This window comes from Corylus avellana, chromosome 3 (assembly GCF_965113065.1).
Source record: "Corylus avellana chromosome 3, dhCorAvel1.hap1.2, whole genome shotgun sequence".
Taxonomy (NCBI): Eukaryota; Viridiplantae; Streptophyta; class Magnoliopsida; order Fagales; family Betulaceae; genus Corylus; species Corylus avellana.
Window position 1 is genome coordinate 5,358,953 of NC_142492.1, and position 18,309 is coordinate 5,377,261.

The following is an 18,309-nucleotide window of genomic DNA, read 5'->3' on the forward strand; positions in this document are numbered from 1 at the left end:
CATTTCCATCACAACAATAAAGAAAAAAAAAATAATAATAATAAAAAAGCTAACAAAAACAAAATAATAAAGAAAAAAGAAACAAAACTCAAAACTACATTATCAGTAGATTCATTACAAATTAGGTTCCCATGGTCATTATGCCCGATGTTGTTCACTTGAAGTCTTGAAGATCCATGATCCATCACATGTAATCAAAGATATGAATTATGAAACACTACAAATATACTCATTTTAAGAAATACTAACAGATTGTGCTCCAGCCTCCAAATGAATTTGGAATATCACAGGAATTAACATCAATTGTATAAACATCATCTTCTTTGCTATCCAACTTCATTTGTGTGAGTTCTATATCAAAAAATAAGAATAATTAATGTTATTTTATTAATTTATTATAGTGTAGTCAAAAAATAATACAATAAATGAAGAAATTAAACATGCAAATAACTAATATTACCTTGATCTCCATATAACGAATCTTTAGTGCAAACTAATGCCTCAACAATATTTGGCTTGAGTGAGCTCCTACATTGATCAATCACACATCCACCAATATTAAAAGTGGATTCCAAAGCAACAGTAGAAACAGAAATACTCAAAACATCACGAGCCATAACAGCTACGTCAGGATAGCGAAATTGATTTCCTTTCCAAAATGAAAGGATGTCAAATGTATCATCCAAATCCACAGACCTAGGTTCCTCCAAATAAATTTCCAATTGATTCTTTTGTAAATTAACATTATCTCCCGCAAATGCTAAATAGTCCTACGTGAAAAAGAGAGAATATAAACATTGTAAACATAAATAATTAAGAGTATATATATTATATACTAAGTTATTCATTACTGGGTTAGTCTTTAGGATTTTTTTTTTTTTTTATTTTTTTTTTTACCGGGTAGACTCGAACTTAATAAGGCCAAACCCAATACTTTTTTTTCATGTCGGGTTCGTGAGTCGTGTCAAAATTATCAACCCAAAAATTTAGCCGTAACAGTTGTGATTGTGATGGGTCTCGTATATTTTGATATACCGACTAATATAGGGCCTCAAACAATAACTTAACAAACTTCCAAAAATTTCAAAATAGATCTCTTGTAATGTGTCAGTTCAGATATGACTCAAACGTAAAATGGGTAAATTCGTAGAAACTTCCATACTCCTTCCTGGGCGACAAACCAGCATCGACAAACTAGCTTCAATTCTTCAACCTGCTTGCAGAAGAAAAAGATGCTTCCTCACATACCTCCAAAATCTACGATGGGAAGCAACTTTGCAGAACATGTTTTTTTTTTTTTTTTTTTTTTCCTTTTTTGTTTAAATTTTTTTTAAAATTTTAATTTTTAGATTTAAATTAATAAAAAATTAATATTTTAAAGTAAAGTGAAACGCACCGTTTCAATGAGACTAACGACTGTTAACCATTTTAAAAAAAATTTAACGGTAGGAATTTTATTGGCATTTTGATTCATTTAGAGAGTGAAAATTCGAAAAAAAAAAATTAAAAAAAAAAAACAAAAAAAAAACTTTAGAAATTTTTAGTTTTTGCTGGTTGACTGAGAGACTTATAATATATTTACCCATAATAATAATAAAAATAAATGCTAAAACGGTGCGTTGTTGGTGGGAAAACTTTTCCCTCTTGGCTCACTCTCCCTCCAAAATGATCACAAATCAAACACGGTTTCTCAGAATCCAAAACCCTAGTGACCAACCATGGCCTCCACTTCTGCTTCGCGGTCCACAGGCGTCACCGGAAGAATCCAAACTGCAGCTTCGACACTGTACTCCGACAATCAGTCCCTCATTGCTGTAAATTTCCTTCCTGTGTTTTACCATTTTGGAAGTACTTTTTAGTGATTTTGGGAATCGAATTTGTTTCCGTTTTTTTTTTTTTTGGAAAGAAATTCAAGTTCTTTGAAAATGCAAGCCAAGCAGTGCCTGGTACCCCCAAAGTCTATACTTTGATTTTGAAAGAAGTTCGCGTTGTTTTCTGAAAGTGAACACAATGGGATGCTTTTGCTTTTAAAGCAAGATAAGTGCTTTCTAAGAGTTGATAAATGCTAAAAATCAGTGCTGACTGATCCTATATTATTGTCGAAAGCTGCTGTTTGATTGCCCTATTGAAACTACTTTTTCTTTTTCTTTTTCTTTTTTCTTTTTGTTGCTGAATACAATATGATTTTTCGCTAATAAGTGCTTCGAATTCCTACCCAAATGATGCCTAATCACATTGCATGTCCTATCCATGGTGTTACCACAACTCTATTTTGGGTTGTTTGTTTCAGGAATTTCGGAAGGCGTTGAATATGATAATGGAAATTGGGGTTGATTTGGAGAGAGATAATCAGTCTCAGATGGTATTCTACTATTCTGGACAATGAGCTTTTTTTCCCTCAATAGTATTGTTGTTTATACTTTGTTTGATTGCGAGAGAATATAGAAAATTGAAAGGAATTTAAATTTTTGGATATGAATTTCTTTTCAGCATTTGGCAATTCAAAAGGACATAATACTTCCCCCAACTGATGAATAGAAATTTTTTTAGGATTAATTCAGTCTCATTAGGGTTGGCACAAGTGGGAAGGGCCTTACTCTTGGTGGCATTTCCATCAAGTTTAAGTTCGAATCTCCTTGGATGCAAACAATTCCTTGGGGCAAGCCGGAGTATTATCCGATTCTTGTGGAGGGGGCGCTTTACATGAGTTTGAAGTTTACTCGATTGGGGTGGGTACACGAAATTTCAATAAGGCTGCACATGGCTTGGCCTAAGAGCGTAAACGGTTCATTGAGAAGACCTGGAACACTACAATTCTAGGGGCTATCCGTGATATTGTTTTGATGGAACAACCTGTATCCATCTGATTCTTCATTAATGAGAATTCATCTATTTCCTTAAAAAAAAAAAAAAAAGGGGGTGTAAACTAGACCGTCTGTTTTTTAAACAGTAAATATGATGTTACTTTTTCTAGGGCAAGGAATTTAGATTCGAAGATAATGCGTTGATATTACTTGCTTTTTTAATAGTAGATTTGAATATGATGAAGAGAGATAATCATGAGTCTCAGATGATATTATACTATTCTGGACAATGAGTTTTTTTTTCCTCATAGTATTTCTGCTTATGCTTTGTTTGATTGTGAGAGAATATAGAAAATTGAAAGGAATTTAAATTTTTGGATCTGAAACTGAAGCCATTATCTCTTGCTTTCTTGTTTCTTAATGCCTTTGTTGATTTGTTAACTGCCTTTTGGTTGATCTGTAGGAGAGGTGCTTGAACTCTATATAATGCAAAGTTTTTCTCTTCAAATGATTTTGTCTTTATGTAAATGTTTTATTATCCTCCTTTTCTCTGATTTGTTAATTTAATGCTTGAAATGCAGATAACTAATTTTAAGAAGTTGTTTGAGGATGAGATTGCAAAGCTCAAGCCTAGTTTATCTTCAGTTCCACAAAACCATCCTATAATACGCCAATTTAGAGAAGCTATCTGGGTATGTTTTCTCTCGATTATTTTCTTTGGAGTTTCATGGGTGTTGGACTATTAAAAGGATAGGCAAGAATTTCAAATTTTTTATTACTACATTTTGACATTTTTTCTTATTTTTTCTATTTTAAAATTATGTGTTGAAGTGTTTTCTATTTTTTTATTTTTTAAAATCTAATTCATTCTTACTGTATTACTAATGCATATGATGCAGGACAAACACATTACAACATCAAGACTACCCCTCTTGGTCTAGAATTGACTTGTTTCTTATTTCTTCTAATTGGGAGATTCACTTTTCACTCGTTGTTAAGAGAAAACTGAATTCACAACACAATAACTTGTAATTCTGTGTATCTATACTCAGTAAGTCATGAACTTTATCATTTGCACCTATAAAACATTTGTGTTCTATAGTTGTTGAATCTTTTGAGCATAAAAAATGGGGATCCGGACCGAAGACCGGCTTTGAACCACCTTGCTAAGTTGATCTTTGAAGAGTTGGACCCACTTTTAAGTGGAGAGATGTGGCGTGATTTCGATAACCCACTTAATGATACTTCTTTGGGTTTTCTTTGAGAGTATTATCAGTGAAGGTTCATGATCTCTTGGTCTTTTTCCTTGGGAGGATTTATAACTCCCCATTAGGATGGGCTAGGAACATAGAAATAGGCCTTGAATTTAGGTCCACAGGACTATGTAGCACTTGAATCACAAAACATATAAACTTAATTTTATATTATGTATTTCTCTATATAAAATAATTAAAAGTTGATCGAGTTGCTATGGTCTTAAAATTTGCTCCAGTACAAGTTGAAACTATTGAATAAGTTAATTCCATAAATGACTATCGAATCAGAACAAAGAAAATAAGTTATCTATGTTAAAGTACTGATTAAGTGATTAAATTTATCTCTTCCTATCAGCTTAAGCTTTTAGGATAACTGGTAATTTAACATGGTATCATAGCCAAAGGTTATGTGACTTCGTCAATTCACCCCCATTTAAATTAGAAAATATTCAACTTGTTGGGCCTCACTATTAAAAGGGAGTTTAAACCCCACACGTGAGGGGGAGTAATCAGTATTTAAATTTATCTTTTGGGATAACTGTTAATTTAACAATTTAAAAGAAAGAGTGAAATGAAACCAAAGAACTCCTAATATCTCTCTTTTTTAATCATGTCAAATACCTCATTTTTCACGAAATTATTTCATGAATACAGCCATAATCATGAACTTCAGCAATTCAGATATTACCATTTCAAACACCTTCTATCAATGACTTCAACGAGTTCATATTTTGATATTATTACTTCATATTTGAATATATATATATATATATTGAGAGAGTATTGCCCCTCGATTTCTTAGGAGCCAAACACAAACCAAACAAATGAAAAAAGAATACTTGTACTTCTTCCCGATCACCATAATCTAATTGCGTTAGTATGTTCACTAAACGACTACAATTTTGCCTTCTTTTCTCAGTCACCAAAAGCATGCCTTTTACACAAAACCCAATCATTAATTGTACCTGTTTATAGGTCACTACAATCATTAATTGTACCAGTTTATAAATGTTACTATTATTTTCGACTATAACAATGCAATGGCTATAAACAAATATCTTTAGGAGAGTCTCAAAACTATTACATTATTTCAAAAGCACGAACATAAAAGAGCTACATACAAACTGTATGTTCACATATCAGCTTCCTTCAGTATCTTGTAGAAACTTCAATTTGATCTTGTTGAGTGTGGTTAAAATACCTTTTGCATTAATCCTTTGCTCATGTAACTCAGCACAACACTGCAAAGCCAATATCATTAGAGAAGACATACAATTCTCCATAGAAGCACAATCACTCTCAATTCTCAATAATTTGGCATCAACAACTTTAGTTACTGAAAGGGGTGAAGACTCCTTTACCCAACGCTTCAAGCTCATTTCTCCATCAAACATGTCATCTGTAGGTTTCTTTCTTGTGAAAGTTTCCATCAGCAAAATACCATAACTATACACATCGCCTCTTGTAGAAACAATTCCTCCCGATGCATACTCTATTATATTGTAACATAACAACTATTCGTGAGAACATAATTATATATTCCAAAGATATAAAGTGCTAAAATCAATATTCTACCAAGAAGATATAGTTATTTGTACGTGTATGCATGAGTTAATGATAGACATGTAAGTTCTAGTTGTAAACTAAAAACATCACCTGGTGCCATATACCCAATAGTAGCGAGAGTCATGGTTTGCATCATAGAATCCCCATCACCTAACAGTTTCACAATGCCAAAATCAGCAACATGTGCAACCATATCTTCATCTAATAAGATATTGCTTGGCTTCAAATCGCAATGAACAATAGGTGTTGAATAACCATAATGAAGGTATTCCAGTGCCGATGCGACATCAATCATTATATTTAGTCTTTGTAAGATACTCAAACAACGGTCTGGAGAATACAACCACTTCTCTAGGTTTCCATTAGGCATGTATTCCAATATAAAAGCTTTGAAGTCAATGCTACTGCATGCATTGATGATCTTAATAAGATTCCGATGACGAATATTGCGTAGTACTCCACACTCTGTATCAAAACTTTTGGATGCCCCTTCTACTACCAAGTTGAAAACTTTTATTGCAACTATCATTCCATCTGAGAGGGTCCCTTTGTATACTGATCCAAAGCTCCCTTTACCAAGTAAGTTGCTTGTGTTGAACCCTTCTGTTGCTTGTATTAGTTCATGTTGGGAAATTATTCTCCATGTCGCTAGTGGTATTGAGTTTGCCTCCTTTGGAAGTTTTGCATTCTTTTTTCGGCGTCTTGTCCATACTACTACAAGAGCAACTACAATCAATGTTAACCCAATTGCTGGTAATACATACTTTAGCATAGAAGCTGCTACCGTATTTTTTGGTCGAGAAACACCTTCTTTACATGGGGGAACTTGCAGTTGGGGAGCACCACAAAGTCCATCATTTGACATAAATGATGCAGCGGAGAAGTGTGCAAATGGTCCTCCTATAGGAATTTTTCCTTGTAGTCTATTGAAAGAGACATTTAGATATTTGAGATGTGAAAGTGCTTCTAAGGACTTGGGAATCTCTCCAGATAAATTGTTATTCGAAAGATCCAAGAATTCCACGCTTACCAATTCACTAAAAGATGTAGGAATTGTGCCTTCTAATCGATTGTTTGCCAATGAGAGATTAGCTATATCTTCGAGGCCACCAATTGTTGTTGGGATATCGCCATATAGTTGATTTTTTGATAAATCTAATACTCTCAAGACCTTCAAATGTCCCATCTCTAATGAGAGAGAGCCATTTAGAGAATTTGTTGACAAGTCAATAGTTAAGATATCTGTAAGTTTCCACAAACTCAAGGGAATCGTAGAAGTTAATTCGTTGAGGTTCAAGTAAAGACCTCTTAAAGAAGTCATATTACTTACACATGTAGGAATAGGTCCAGAAAGCTCATTATCACCTAAATACAACTCAAACAAGCTCTTTAAATGACAAAGATCAATTGGGATGGGACCTTGGAGTCTATTATTATCGAGTCTCAAAGCTTGAAGCTTGTGCAATCTTCCCACATCAGTTGGAATAGGGCCAGCCAAATCATTGAACCGTAGTGACAAAAGTATCAAGTTGGTTAAATTTCCTATATCACTCGGAATACTGCCCTTAATATTGCAATCATCTATGAAAAGTTGTTGAAGAGAAGTTGGGAGATTTCCAATGGAATCAAGAAGGATCCTATTTTGTAGATTACCTGACAATCCTAACAGTGTTAGATATGTCAGATTAGATAGAGAAGAGAAAAAGTTGAACTCTGGAGTGGAAGATTCAATGGTCAAATTATTGTATCCTACGTTGAGCCACTGGAGGAGCCTTAAGTTACCAAGTGCTTTAGGAATTAAGCCTGAGAATGAGTTGTCATGCAGATCTAAGAGATTGAGTTGTGAAGCATTCGACAGAGAGCTGGGAATTGTGCCACTTAGTTGATTTCCCCATAGATAAAGTACCTGGAGATTTGGAAGTAGGAAGCCTACATCGGATGGAAGATCGCCTGACAAGTTATTGGAAAGCATTGAAATTACTTGTATTGTTGAGATATTAAAGATCTCAAATGGAATTGGACCAGTGAAGTTGTTGTAACCGATATTGAAGATCTCAATTTTTTGTAGATTACCAATTTCACTTGGTATTTCACCTGGCACAATACGAACAACTATACATTATTATTCCAAAAAAAATAAAAGGTGCTTTAAATGAAACGTGCGCACAAGTGAACAAGTGTCTAATAAACCAACAGAAACTTCAAATTAAAATCTAATTAATAAATAAGCCACTATGCCCACTATCCTCCTTTCACATGGTCAGTTATCCACCTTGTCAGTTGAGCCTCTATTTTATTAGTTGAGCTATGTGGACAATCTTGTTATTTGTTCTTAGTGTGAGATGTGAATATAATATTTTGTAAGTCTTAAATTTAAATTTGCAAAAAAAGAGTATAGGAAAAAGAAAAGAAAAGAAAAAAAAAAACGTACAAGTTTAGTTAGTATGTTCAATTAACTAATGGGTTAAGTACTTAATACCCCTGGGGTTTGCCAACTTTATTTTTACTCCCCTGAGGTTTCATTTTTATCACAGGAGGTTTCTGTAGTTTTGATAAATGACCAAGTTAGTCAATTCGTTAGTTGACCTAACGAACTGACACGTGGACCAATCAGATGTTGACACGTGGCACATATTTAATTTTTAAATTTTTTTAAATTAAAAAAAAAATGTTGTTTTTTTTTTTTTTTTTTTTTTAAAAAAAATAATAAGAAAAATAAAAGGAAAAAAAATGGCCACCCCCTTGGCCATTTGGGGGTGGCCCTTTGGCCATGGGGGTGGCCATCTGGCCTGATGGGGGTGGGGGAATCCACCCCCAACCACCATTGGGGGTGGTTTCGGCCACCCCCTAGGCTCCATGCGGGTGGCCGAGTCACCCCCAGCACCCACTGGGGATGGTTTCGGCCACCCCCTTGGGCACCAAAGGGGAGCTAAGGGGGTGGCCTGGGGCAATTTTTTTTCCTTTTCTTTTTCTTTTTTTTTTTTAAAAAAAAAAATACATTTTTTTAATTTTTAAAAAAATTAAATAGGTGTCACGTGTCAACATCTGATTGGTCCACGTGTTAGTCCGTTAGGTCAACTAACGGATGGACTAACTTGGTCATTAATCAAAAACACATGGACCTCCTGTGATAAAAATGAAACCCCAGGGAGAGTAAAAATAAAGTTGGCAAACCTCATGGGGGTATTAAGTACTTTACTAATTTTGTTTTCACTAGCACAATACACAAAATGCATGACAAAACAATGATGGTCGCATTGTTGTTGTCCAAAGCATGTTTTAAGAAGGCATTGCCCAAAAGTTAAGCTTAACTTTGTTAAGTGGGTGTGGATTTAGGAAGCTATGACCATATGCATAATGCATGGCAACCGCTAATATATTGTGTTGTCAATGAGCCCTAATGTATCTTTTCCTTCTATATTTCTTTATACATATAAATCCTTAAGTACATATATAGCCATGAGATTGAGATATGAATCCACGCACACAAATAGAGCAACATGATTAATACTTTCAGTTTTTTACTAGTGTATATATATATATATATATATATATATATATATATATATATATATATAGCCTTGAGATATGAATTCACCCTTTTCCAAGGTGAAGCTCGTCTCAAAACCGTGGTAAAAAATTATTTTGTACTTTTAATTGAATGGTACCCCATTTGAGGCAAGTAAAAGGTAGATGCCATCCATATAATCAAACAAAAACATACCTCCAAAGTTGTTTTCAGAAATCCGTAACTCCTTGAGCATGGTTAGGTTTCCAATTCCTAGAGGTACCCCTCCTATAAACTTATTTTGAAACAAAGCTAAAATTTGCAGTTGTTTGCACTTGAATAATGTGGGTGGGATAGTACCTGCAGAACAATTCCCATTTAGAAACAAATACAAAAACTTCTGAAGTGACTAAAAGCTAAAAGAATGCTAAACATACCTCCAAAGATGTTGTTGCCAAGGTTTAACTCTTTGAGCATGATTAAGTTTCCAATTTCCAAAGGTAAACTTCCACTGAAATTATTACCTCCTAGGTTAATGACTTGCAGTGACGACATGTTGGAAACATTGGAAGGCATCGGACCAGAGAGCAAGTTGTCTCTGAGATCAATTCCTTGCAAGTTGTATATGTTGAAGATGGAGGATGGAATGGAGCCCGAAAGTTGGTTATAACTAAGATTAATTATTTGCAATGAAGATATGTTAGATAAAGATGGTGGAATAGTCCCTGAGAATCGGTTACCATATAGAGACAAAGTTTGAAGTTTGGATAACAATCCCATCCCTGATGGTATTTTTTCGTTGAAGTTATTGAATCCAAAGGATAAGTGTTGCAACCGGTAAAGATAAGACAACTCGTTAGGCAGAGAACCATGAAAACTATTGTTTTCAATGTTTAGACTAACAAGAAATGAAAGGTTTCCAATGTGTGGAGGAATGGTGCCTACAAGATCCATGTAAGAAAGGTTTAATGCAATGACTCGACCATGGCTGGAACCACAAGTGATACCAACCCAGTTGCAAATAGAGGAGCTGGTGGACCAGTTGTTTGTCAAAACATTGTAAGGGTCATGAGAAATTTGAGCTTTTAAAGCAAGAAGAGCATATTGATCGGTGGTAATGTTGGGAAGAGTTGCAACAACTAAGCTTGCCATGTAAAATTGCTCCGCGAGAAGTGACACGCCAAGGAGGAATAGGAAACAAGTTCTCTCCATGTATGTAGGTCGAGGCGTGGGGATTAGTGCGAGTTCAAGTGAGACTATATATATATATATATATATATATATATATATACACACACACACAAGGAGATCGCTGAATAAAAAAAGAAAAAAGGAATGATAACCCAAGTGGCTAACATGTAAAACCATATCTTCATCTAGCAAGATTTTACTTGCCTTGAGAACGCGTGTAGAAATTATAATAGACATGATGAAGACATTCCAAGTTAATGTCAATGGTGAAATCCAATCTTTCAAGGTCGACATTAAGAAAATTGGTGGTGTGAGATACTACCACTTTTCCAAACTCCAATTAAGAAAATTGGCAGCAAATGCCAAATAGTGAGGTTGTCATGACAAAATTTCAGGCATTTCTTAGCAATTTATTCTTGGAAACTTGATATTAATTACTAATTAATTAAAAGTACTCGGACACTTGACAGCAACATTAATCGTCACACCTTTGGTGAATATGTGCTAAATTCAAGGCTACATGTGCTCTTATTTCTCTAGATGATTTTACACTACAAATAATCTCTATTTATAATTTTATAGCCAGGAAGATTGAAAGAATACAAAATGGTATTCAATTTTGATTTTATTTTATCAATTACAATCAATGCTAATATATTCAGATAATATCAAATCTCATTCAGTATATTCTAACGTCTACATGATTGCTCATACATTTTCTCTCGAACTTGCAGCCCTTACAATCTATCTTAATAGCCCTCCAAATGCAATGGCTACTGTGACACTCTTAACTTTTAATATTATTTCCTTCTCTCTTTCCTTTTCTTTGCCTTTTTTTCTTCTGTTCCCTTTTTTTTCTACATACATCAAATCTCTTTCTTGTGCTCTTGTCTCCTTCTCGTAAATTCTCTTACCAAAAAGCCATCCTCCTACTTTTATTCTTTCAAAATTAGCCCTCTTAACCCCTTAAACCACAAAAGACTCATTACCAATTTTTGTGGTTTAATACCATCATCAATAGAAAAAATCCAAATCTTTAAATCTAGGATCACCAATTAAAATCCATAATGATTAATATTAATTTATTCCTAAATAATTATTTTCTACAAAATTAATATATAAGAAATAATTTCGGAGTATTACTCACTGCCACTTAGGAACAAGTTTGCCAAAATGCTCAAAACTAATCCGACACATATAGATGCATCAGTTTTCTCAAGTGATTGAGAGAGATTGCCAAAGGAGGTGGCACAGAGAGGTCATATAGTGGGATTATGTGTTGTGTCTCAAAATTTTCAAATGTATGCAGTTTCTGAAAGAACCTTCACATAATATTCATCAAATTATTATTTCACAAGCGAAACAATTAGAGTTGTCAGAAACTACGAAGGATCTTCATTACATAACCATTCAATAGAAGTAGTAGTAAGTTATAATTCTGGGTAAAACACAATTTAGGTCCTTCAATTATCCGTCCGATGCAATTATGTCTCTTTTAATTATCAATTCTGACACTTTAATCGCTAAAAGTTTTCAAAATGATTGTTTGAAAGTTTAGTAAAGGAAAAAGAGAGCATTTTTGGTCTTTTTATTAGAAGATATTTAAGGGATTGTTATTCCAAAAAAAAACCAAGTGAATTACAGCTTAAAGATAATTAAAAAAGAAAAAAAGACAAGAAAGAAAAGCAAAGCACGGAAATGCGATTTTGTCAATGAAAGGTGGTTTTTGTCAAAGGGAGCTTAAATGCAAGCGAATCACACCATTAAATGGTGGTGTGATCATGAATGACCACAAAAGTCTGTGGAACTGGCTGGAAACCATCTAAATTTCAAATTTTGAGAAATTGCAAAACCAAAGTACCACAAAGTCCAGACCATTTTCTTTCTTTCTATTTTCTTTCCCCACACTCTTCTTCATCTCTCTCCAGAGTACTACAAAGTCAATACATCTCGCGAGACCTGATAATTGTGGGCCATCCATAAAATCAAATCAAAGAGCTAATCTGCTACAGACCGAATGTCCTTTTTCTTACCGTCAAAATTAAAGCTTCATTTATTTCGATCGTAATATATTTTTAGTCAAAAATTGTTTAAAGTTTTTTTGGGTGGAAATATGGTTTTGTCTATGCGTTTTTCTATGGGTGTGGGGTGTATCTTTTTTCTGTCTTTAATTTCCTGCATTTGGTATCACGTTTTTTATATGTTTTTTTGCTACAGTACGTTTAATAGAATCATTGAAATCGTTGTAAGAGCATTCACAATAAAGAGCTAAATATTACTTTTATCTAAAATGACCAATCAAATTTGTTAAAAATCCCTTACATTAGCCAAAAAAAAAAAAAATACAAAATAGATATTTGATTGAAAGAGCATAAAAAACAAAGGGTTAAATGCATTTAAGGTACCTGTGCTTTGAGCCAAAATCAAACAGATACCTCGGTTTTCAAAAATATCACAAATGGTGCATGTAGTTAGCAAATTAACCGACTTGGTACTTCCATCAGAATTCCATTAGTCTTTTTAACAGAGCGCCACGTCACCTTACACGTGGTGTGGTACCTATGGTTTCAAAGTGCCACCTCATATTTTTTTTAAAAAAAAAATCAAAACAAAAAACAAAAAATAAAAATAAAAAAAAATAAAAAAATAGAAAGAAAGAAATAAAAACAAAAAAAACAAAACAAAAAAGGTAGAACTAGGGTGGCCGAACCACCCACTCAAAAAACCCCGACCCTCTTTGGCTCCGGTTCGAAGCTATGCGCCACTCTGCTCACCTTCTTTCTCCTCTCCTCGCCTCACTTTCTCCACCTCTCCATGCCCTCGTCTTTGATGTGACTCTGATTTCCCCTGTCATTCCAGTTACTCAGGCCCTGCATATCCCTACCTACATCCTCTTCACATCATCTGTCAGGATGTTATCTTTCTTTTCCTACTTCCCTACCTTTGCATCCAGTGCTATTCACGATTCTGCTCAAATTCCAGGCCTTATGCCAATAACCAGATCCTCAATCCCTCCCCTGCTTCTTACCTCGTATAGAGTCTGTTTGGGATTGAGTTTGAAAAATAGAGCTTTTAAGTCAAAAAGAGTTTTTGGGCAAAAGCTTCATTTTTAAACTTTTGCTAAAAATGCGTTTTGGCCATTTTTAGGCTTTTTAAACCCTTAAAAGCTCTTTTAATTGTTTTTACCAAACGAGTACTTTTTTCCTCCAATAAACTTTTTGAGTGTTTAGGCCCCTCAAACGCAATCTCAAACAGACCCATAGTCTCTTTGCTAACATAGTCAAGGAAGACAGTCCTAAAGTTCCAAAATTAAATGGGATTGTAATCAATTCGTTTGAAGGGCTTGAAGTAGAGTCACTAGAGGCTCTTAATGGTGGAATAGTAATTCAGGGTTTGGCCCTTGGGGTGGCCGAACCACCCCCGGGCCAAACGGGGTGGTCGGCCAACCAATTCTACCTTTTTTTGTTTTGTTTTTTTGTTTTTTTTTTTAATATATGACGTGGCATTTTGAAACCATAGGTACCACGCCACGTGTAAGGTGACGTGGCATTGCATTAAAAAAATAAACAAAATTCTGACAGAAGTACCAAGTGGATTTATTTGCTAACCACAGGTACTATTTGTGATATTTTTGAAAACCCAAGTATCTGTTTGATTTTGGCTTAAAGCACAGGTACCTTAAATGCATTTAACCAAAAAAAAAAAAAAAAAAAAACTAAGTATAGCAGCACTTTTTAAGGGAACCATTTTATTTTTTATTATTTCTCTCACCTGTTTTCTCTTTTTCTCAAAACTTTTTCCACTTTTCAAGAATCACTATGAGAATATTCTTTCACAATTTTTAATAAAAAGATATTAAAATAATATTTAAATGATATAAATAAAAATATAGCTAATCGAATGTAGAAGGCCTTTAAAAATTTAATAGCTAAACTAAATAAAGTAAATTTTAAAAAACTATTTTATATAAAAATTTGACTTCTCCGTTGTTAATACTTTAAACCTTTTTGGGTCTATTATTTCTGCTAACCGCGTGGTTCACAGCACAGCCGATGAAATAAAAATTTATCGAGGAATAAAGATTCCTAAAACAATGAATTTCTAGGTAATTTATGAGTAATGCAAGAAGTAGACTTTTTGTTCTCTTTTAACTTTGAAAAATGTTGTAGCTTTAAAACTTGTAATTTATTAAATGAAAAGTTTTAAAAATCAAATCACTTTTAGAGATTATAAAAACAAAAGTCATTCTTCGCAATTTGAATTGACAATCTTCATTAATGATTTAGACCATCATGTCGCATTGGTGTTTTGTCGATCAAAGTCAAAACTGGCGTCTTTCTTTCGCATTGAATTGTCCCGCTTGCAATAAACTTAAACTAGGAAAGAAAGTCATTACGATGATACTGATGGATCTATCGAGGAATAAAGATCCCAAAAAACGAAGAATTTTGGGGTGATTTACGAGTCATGCATGAAGTAGACTTTTTTTTTTTTTTTTTTTAAATGATGTGACTTTTAAAATTGTAATTTAATTTGAAATATATTTTTATTAAGGAGTAACTTCACTGAAGATTTTTGAACTTTCACCTGATTTGACAAACACTCTAAACTTCAAAATCTCTTAATTTAGTCTACTGAACTTTTAATTGCTCTCAATGTGAACCCCTCCGTCAATTTTAACCGTTAAAAATACAAAAAAAAAAAAAAAAAAAAAAAAAAAAATCAAAATATCCCTGATTTTTATTTTTTAAAAAATTACAAAAAGTTTTAGAAGTTGAAATTTTATACAAAAGTCAAGGGTATAAATGTCATGTAACGTTTAAAATCTGACAGAGAAGTCCAAATTGAGAGCAATTGAAAGTTCAGAGGACTAAATTAAGATATTTTGAAGTTTAAAGGAGGTTTGTTAAATCGAGTGAAAATTCATGGATCTTCAATGAAATTATCCATTTTATTAATTTTTCATTAAATAATTTTTTTTTAAAAAAAAAAAAATCAATTCGGTAAAAGAAAAATGAAAGTCATACTTCTTACTCATAATTCACATCGTCATTAATGATTTGGACCGCCGGGTAACATTGGTTTTTAGTTGATCAAATTCAAAACTGGCAGCTTTCTTTGACATCGAATTCTCCATAGCTATGTTTGGGGAGAGCCAGGTCCGGCACTGTAGCTGGAACGGCACTGTTCCAGCTACAGTGCCAACTGACACGTTGCGTCAGAAATTAATTTTTTATCTTAATTTTTTTTAAAAAAAATCAAAATATTATTAAAAAAAAAAAAAAAGTGGGGAACGCTGGGGTGGTTCCAGCCACCCCCTGGCCGATCTAGGGGTGGTCGAACCACCCCCGTGGCCAAGAGGGTGGTCCGGCCACCCCTTGGCCCAAAAAAAAAAAAAAAAAAAAGGGAACCGGTGCCTTTGGGGGTGGCCGGACCACCCCCAAGGGGCTGGGGGTGGTTTCGACCACCCCATACCCCTTGGCCACGGGGGTGGTTCGACCACCCCCAGATCGGCCAGGGGGTGGCTGGGGTGGTCCGGCCACCCCATTTTGGCCAAGGGGTGGCTGGAACCACCCCAGCGTTCCCCATCCTTTTTTTTTTTTTTTTAATATTTTGATTTTAAAAAAAATAAAAAATAAAAAATCAATTTTTGGCGCCACGTGTCAGTTGGCACTGTAGCTGGAACAGTACCGTTCCAGCTACGGTGCCGGGCCTGGCTCTCCCCAAACATAGCTCATGTGACAATAAATGGGGCTAGGAAAAAAAGTCTATATGATGTTATTGGCAGATCTGTCATGGAATAAATATTCCCAAAGCGTGATTTACTTGCAAGGCCTTATTCAAGTTTGGACTTATTTGGCAACTATTTGGATGATGTCGCTATTCTTGGACGTAACTATTTGGATCGATGTGGAAAAATTGCATACGAAGTAATGTCCTTCCAAAACCATCATGATTCAACCGATTCTTCGGGACTAACGCAATAGAGAGCTGCTGCTATACGGTCAAGGTAGAAAACATGAGTTTTCTGCCTTCCATTAAAATGCTGCCACCTCACCTATTACATCTCCCTAAAATAAGATCAAAACACCATATAAAACATCAGATTACTCAACTCATGACTCACCGAATAAAAAAAAATTCATCGGATCGCAGGAGATAAATCGGCGAAGAGAGATTACCGGTGGAGCGGCGGTGGTGTGGGTAGCAGCGTAACCGGAGTTGGCGGCTGGGTCGCAACCACCCTGGGTCATGGGGCCGTGACCCACGTTGGCCTGAGACCCGCGTGGGTCTGCAGACCCACACCGGCCTGAGACACGCGTGGGTCTCAGGCCGGACTCCTGTCAAATGGTAAAATATATTTCCAATTTTCATGTGTATTTTCATGGGTTCTGAATCAAAATCAAATTTAGAGGGCTTCTCACAACTTCTTCGACTTCTTTGTTGGGTCTGGCTTACATTTCTACACCTGACGCAATGGAAACTGGTGTTTTCATTTGGACGTGGTTGGTTTCAGCTCCACCTCAATTGGGATCTCTTATATTTGTTGAGCCTGCTGATGCATGGTTATGGACAAATGACAATTGATCCAAAGCAAGGCCTTTCTGCCTCAGAAGCAAGGTGTTCAGGTCTCAGATGAAGCTCCGATGAAGCTCTCATTTTTCTCTTTAACTCTCACCCGTTCTCTCTCCCTCTCAAAATCTAGTGTTTTTGTTCTAGAAAATTTGTGTGCAATTTTTTTACTTTAGATGAGGTGTCTTATTTCTATTGGGTGGCAGAAAACATGAGTTTTCTGCCACGACCGAATGGAAGATATCCCCAACGCAATATGGTACTAGAGTTGGTTATAGCCTTGAATAAACCTCCTATGCAGTCCATCTGCAAAATGGGTCTTTTGCAGCAACTAATAGCACAAAGACACATCACCTAAAGCATAAAAAATGCACACAAATAATCTACAACTTAATGAACTAAATTTTGAACTCAAAAGCAAGAAAAATTGAACTTAAGAGGCAGAAAGAAGGAGACCCCCGTGGGTCTTTGCTGAAACGCTGGCCATGGGTCTCACCAGACCCACGGCCAGAAAGACCCAACCATCCGGCCAGACCCACGTCGTGGGTCCGGCTCCGGGGCCTTGAGTCATTTTTTCTGGCTTTAGGATGAAATTTTTTTTAAAGGGTTAACCTTTCCTCTAGATTTTAGTTTTGAATCCAAAAAGAAGTTTTGGAGCATTAGAAACGAATTTTGAAGCATTAGAATCGGATTTTGAGGCTGGGTTTCGCAAAAAATAGTGCCGGAGATGGTGACTCACGGCCAGGTCTGGCGAGACCTAGCAGCTAGGTCTGGCCAGACCCAGCGTGGGTCGTGGCCAGTCCCATCGTGGGTCTGGTGACCCACAGGGCACGGGATGCCGGCCGGCCGGTGGTTTGGGTTTATCCGGCACCAGTGGTTTGGGTTTGCTGTGCCAGTTTGGTTTTGGTTTTAAATTTGCTGTTTTGATTTTATTTTGCTAAAATGAACTTGCTAATGTGTCAACACATCAGTCGATGCTGCAAAACACCCATTTTATGCACTGACTGCATAGTAGGGGCTCTCTATAGCCTTAGGCAGGCCCCAAATTTAATAAATTAATTATTTTGTAAAATAACTAATGAAAATTTATTCTATAAAATAATATTTTAGGCTTAATTAGAATTGACATTCTTCAACTGTGGCCCAAAATTATGGTAAATAAGTAAATAAGAAAGGTGTTAATTATGGTAAATAAATAATTAACACTCGTGATTGATGTCTTTCATTAATGATTTCGACTGCGAGGTCGCATTGGTTTTTTAGTTGATCAAAGTCGAAACTGGTGGCTTTCTTTGACATCGAATTCTCCCTATGGCAATAAATTGGGGCTAGGAAAGAAAGTCTTTATGATGTTATTGGCAGATCTGTCGTGGAATAAATATTCCTAAAACGAGGAATTTCGGGTTGATTT

General features: G+C 35.2%; 2 protein-coding genes across 3 annotated transcripts; one reads left to right on the top strand and one right to left on the bottom strand.

Annotated features, from left to right (window-relative positions):
- Positions 1-1,665: 1,665 nt before the first annotated feature.
- On the top strand, positions 1,666-4,174 carry LOC132173342 (E3 SUMO-protein ligase MMS21-like). The gene is made up of 4 exons (XM_059584815.2): positions 1,666-1,814; positions 2,291-2,362; positions 3,386-3,496; positions 3,704-4,174. Exons 1-4 carry the CDS (start codon positions 1,719-1,721, stop codon positions 3,743-3,745), a joined length of 321 nt encoding a protein of 106 aa, XP_059440798.1. The 5' UTR covers positions 1,666-1,718; the 3' UTR covers positions 3,746-4,174.
- A 681-nt stretch (positions 4,175-4,855) lies between these two features.
- LOC132173418 (uncharacterized) lies at positions 4,856-10,346 on the bottom strand. 2 transcript variants are annotated; one of them, XM_059584921.2, is made up of 5 exons: positions 9,572-10,346; positions 9,351-9,494; positions 5,717-7,720; positions 5,422-5,552; positions 4,856-5,301 (listed from the first exon to the last, which is right to left on the bottom strand). In XM_059584921.2, the coding sequence occupies exons 1-5, from the start codon at positions 10,344-10,346 to the stop codon at positions 5,200-5,202; spliced, it is 3,156 nt and encodes a 1,051-aa protein (XP_059440904.2). In that variant the 3' UTR covers positions 4,856-5,199. The 2 variants fall into 2 exon arrangements, with proteins under 2 accessions (XP_059440904.2, XP_088370378.1); XM_088514252.1 differs by having other exon boundaries at positions 4,856-5,552.
- Positions 10,347-18,309: the final 7,963 nt, after the last annotated feature.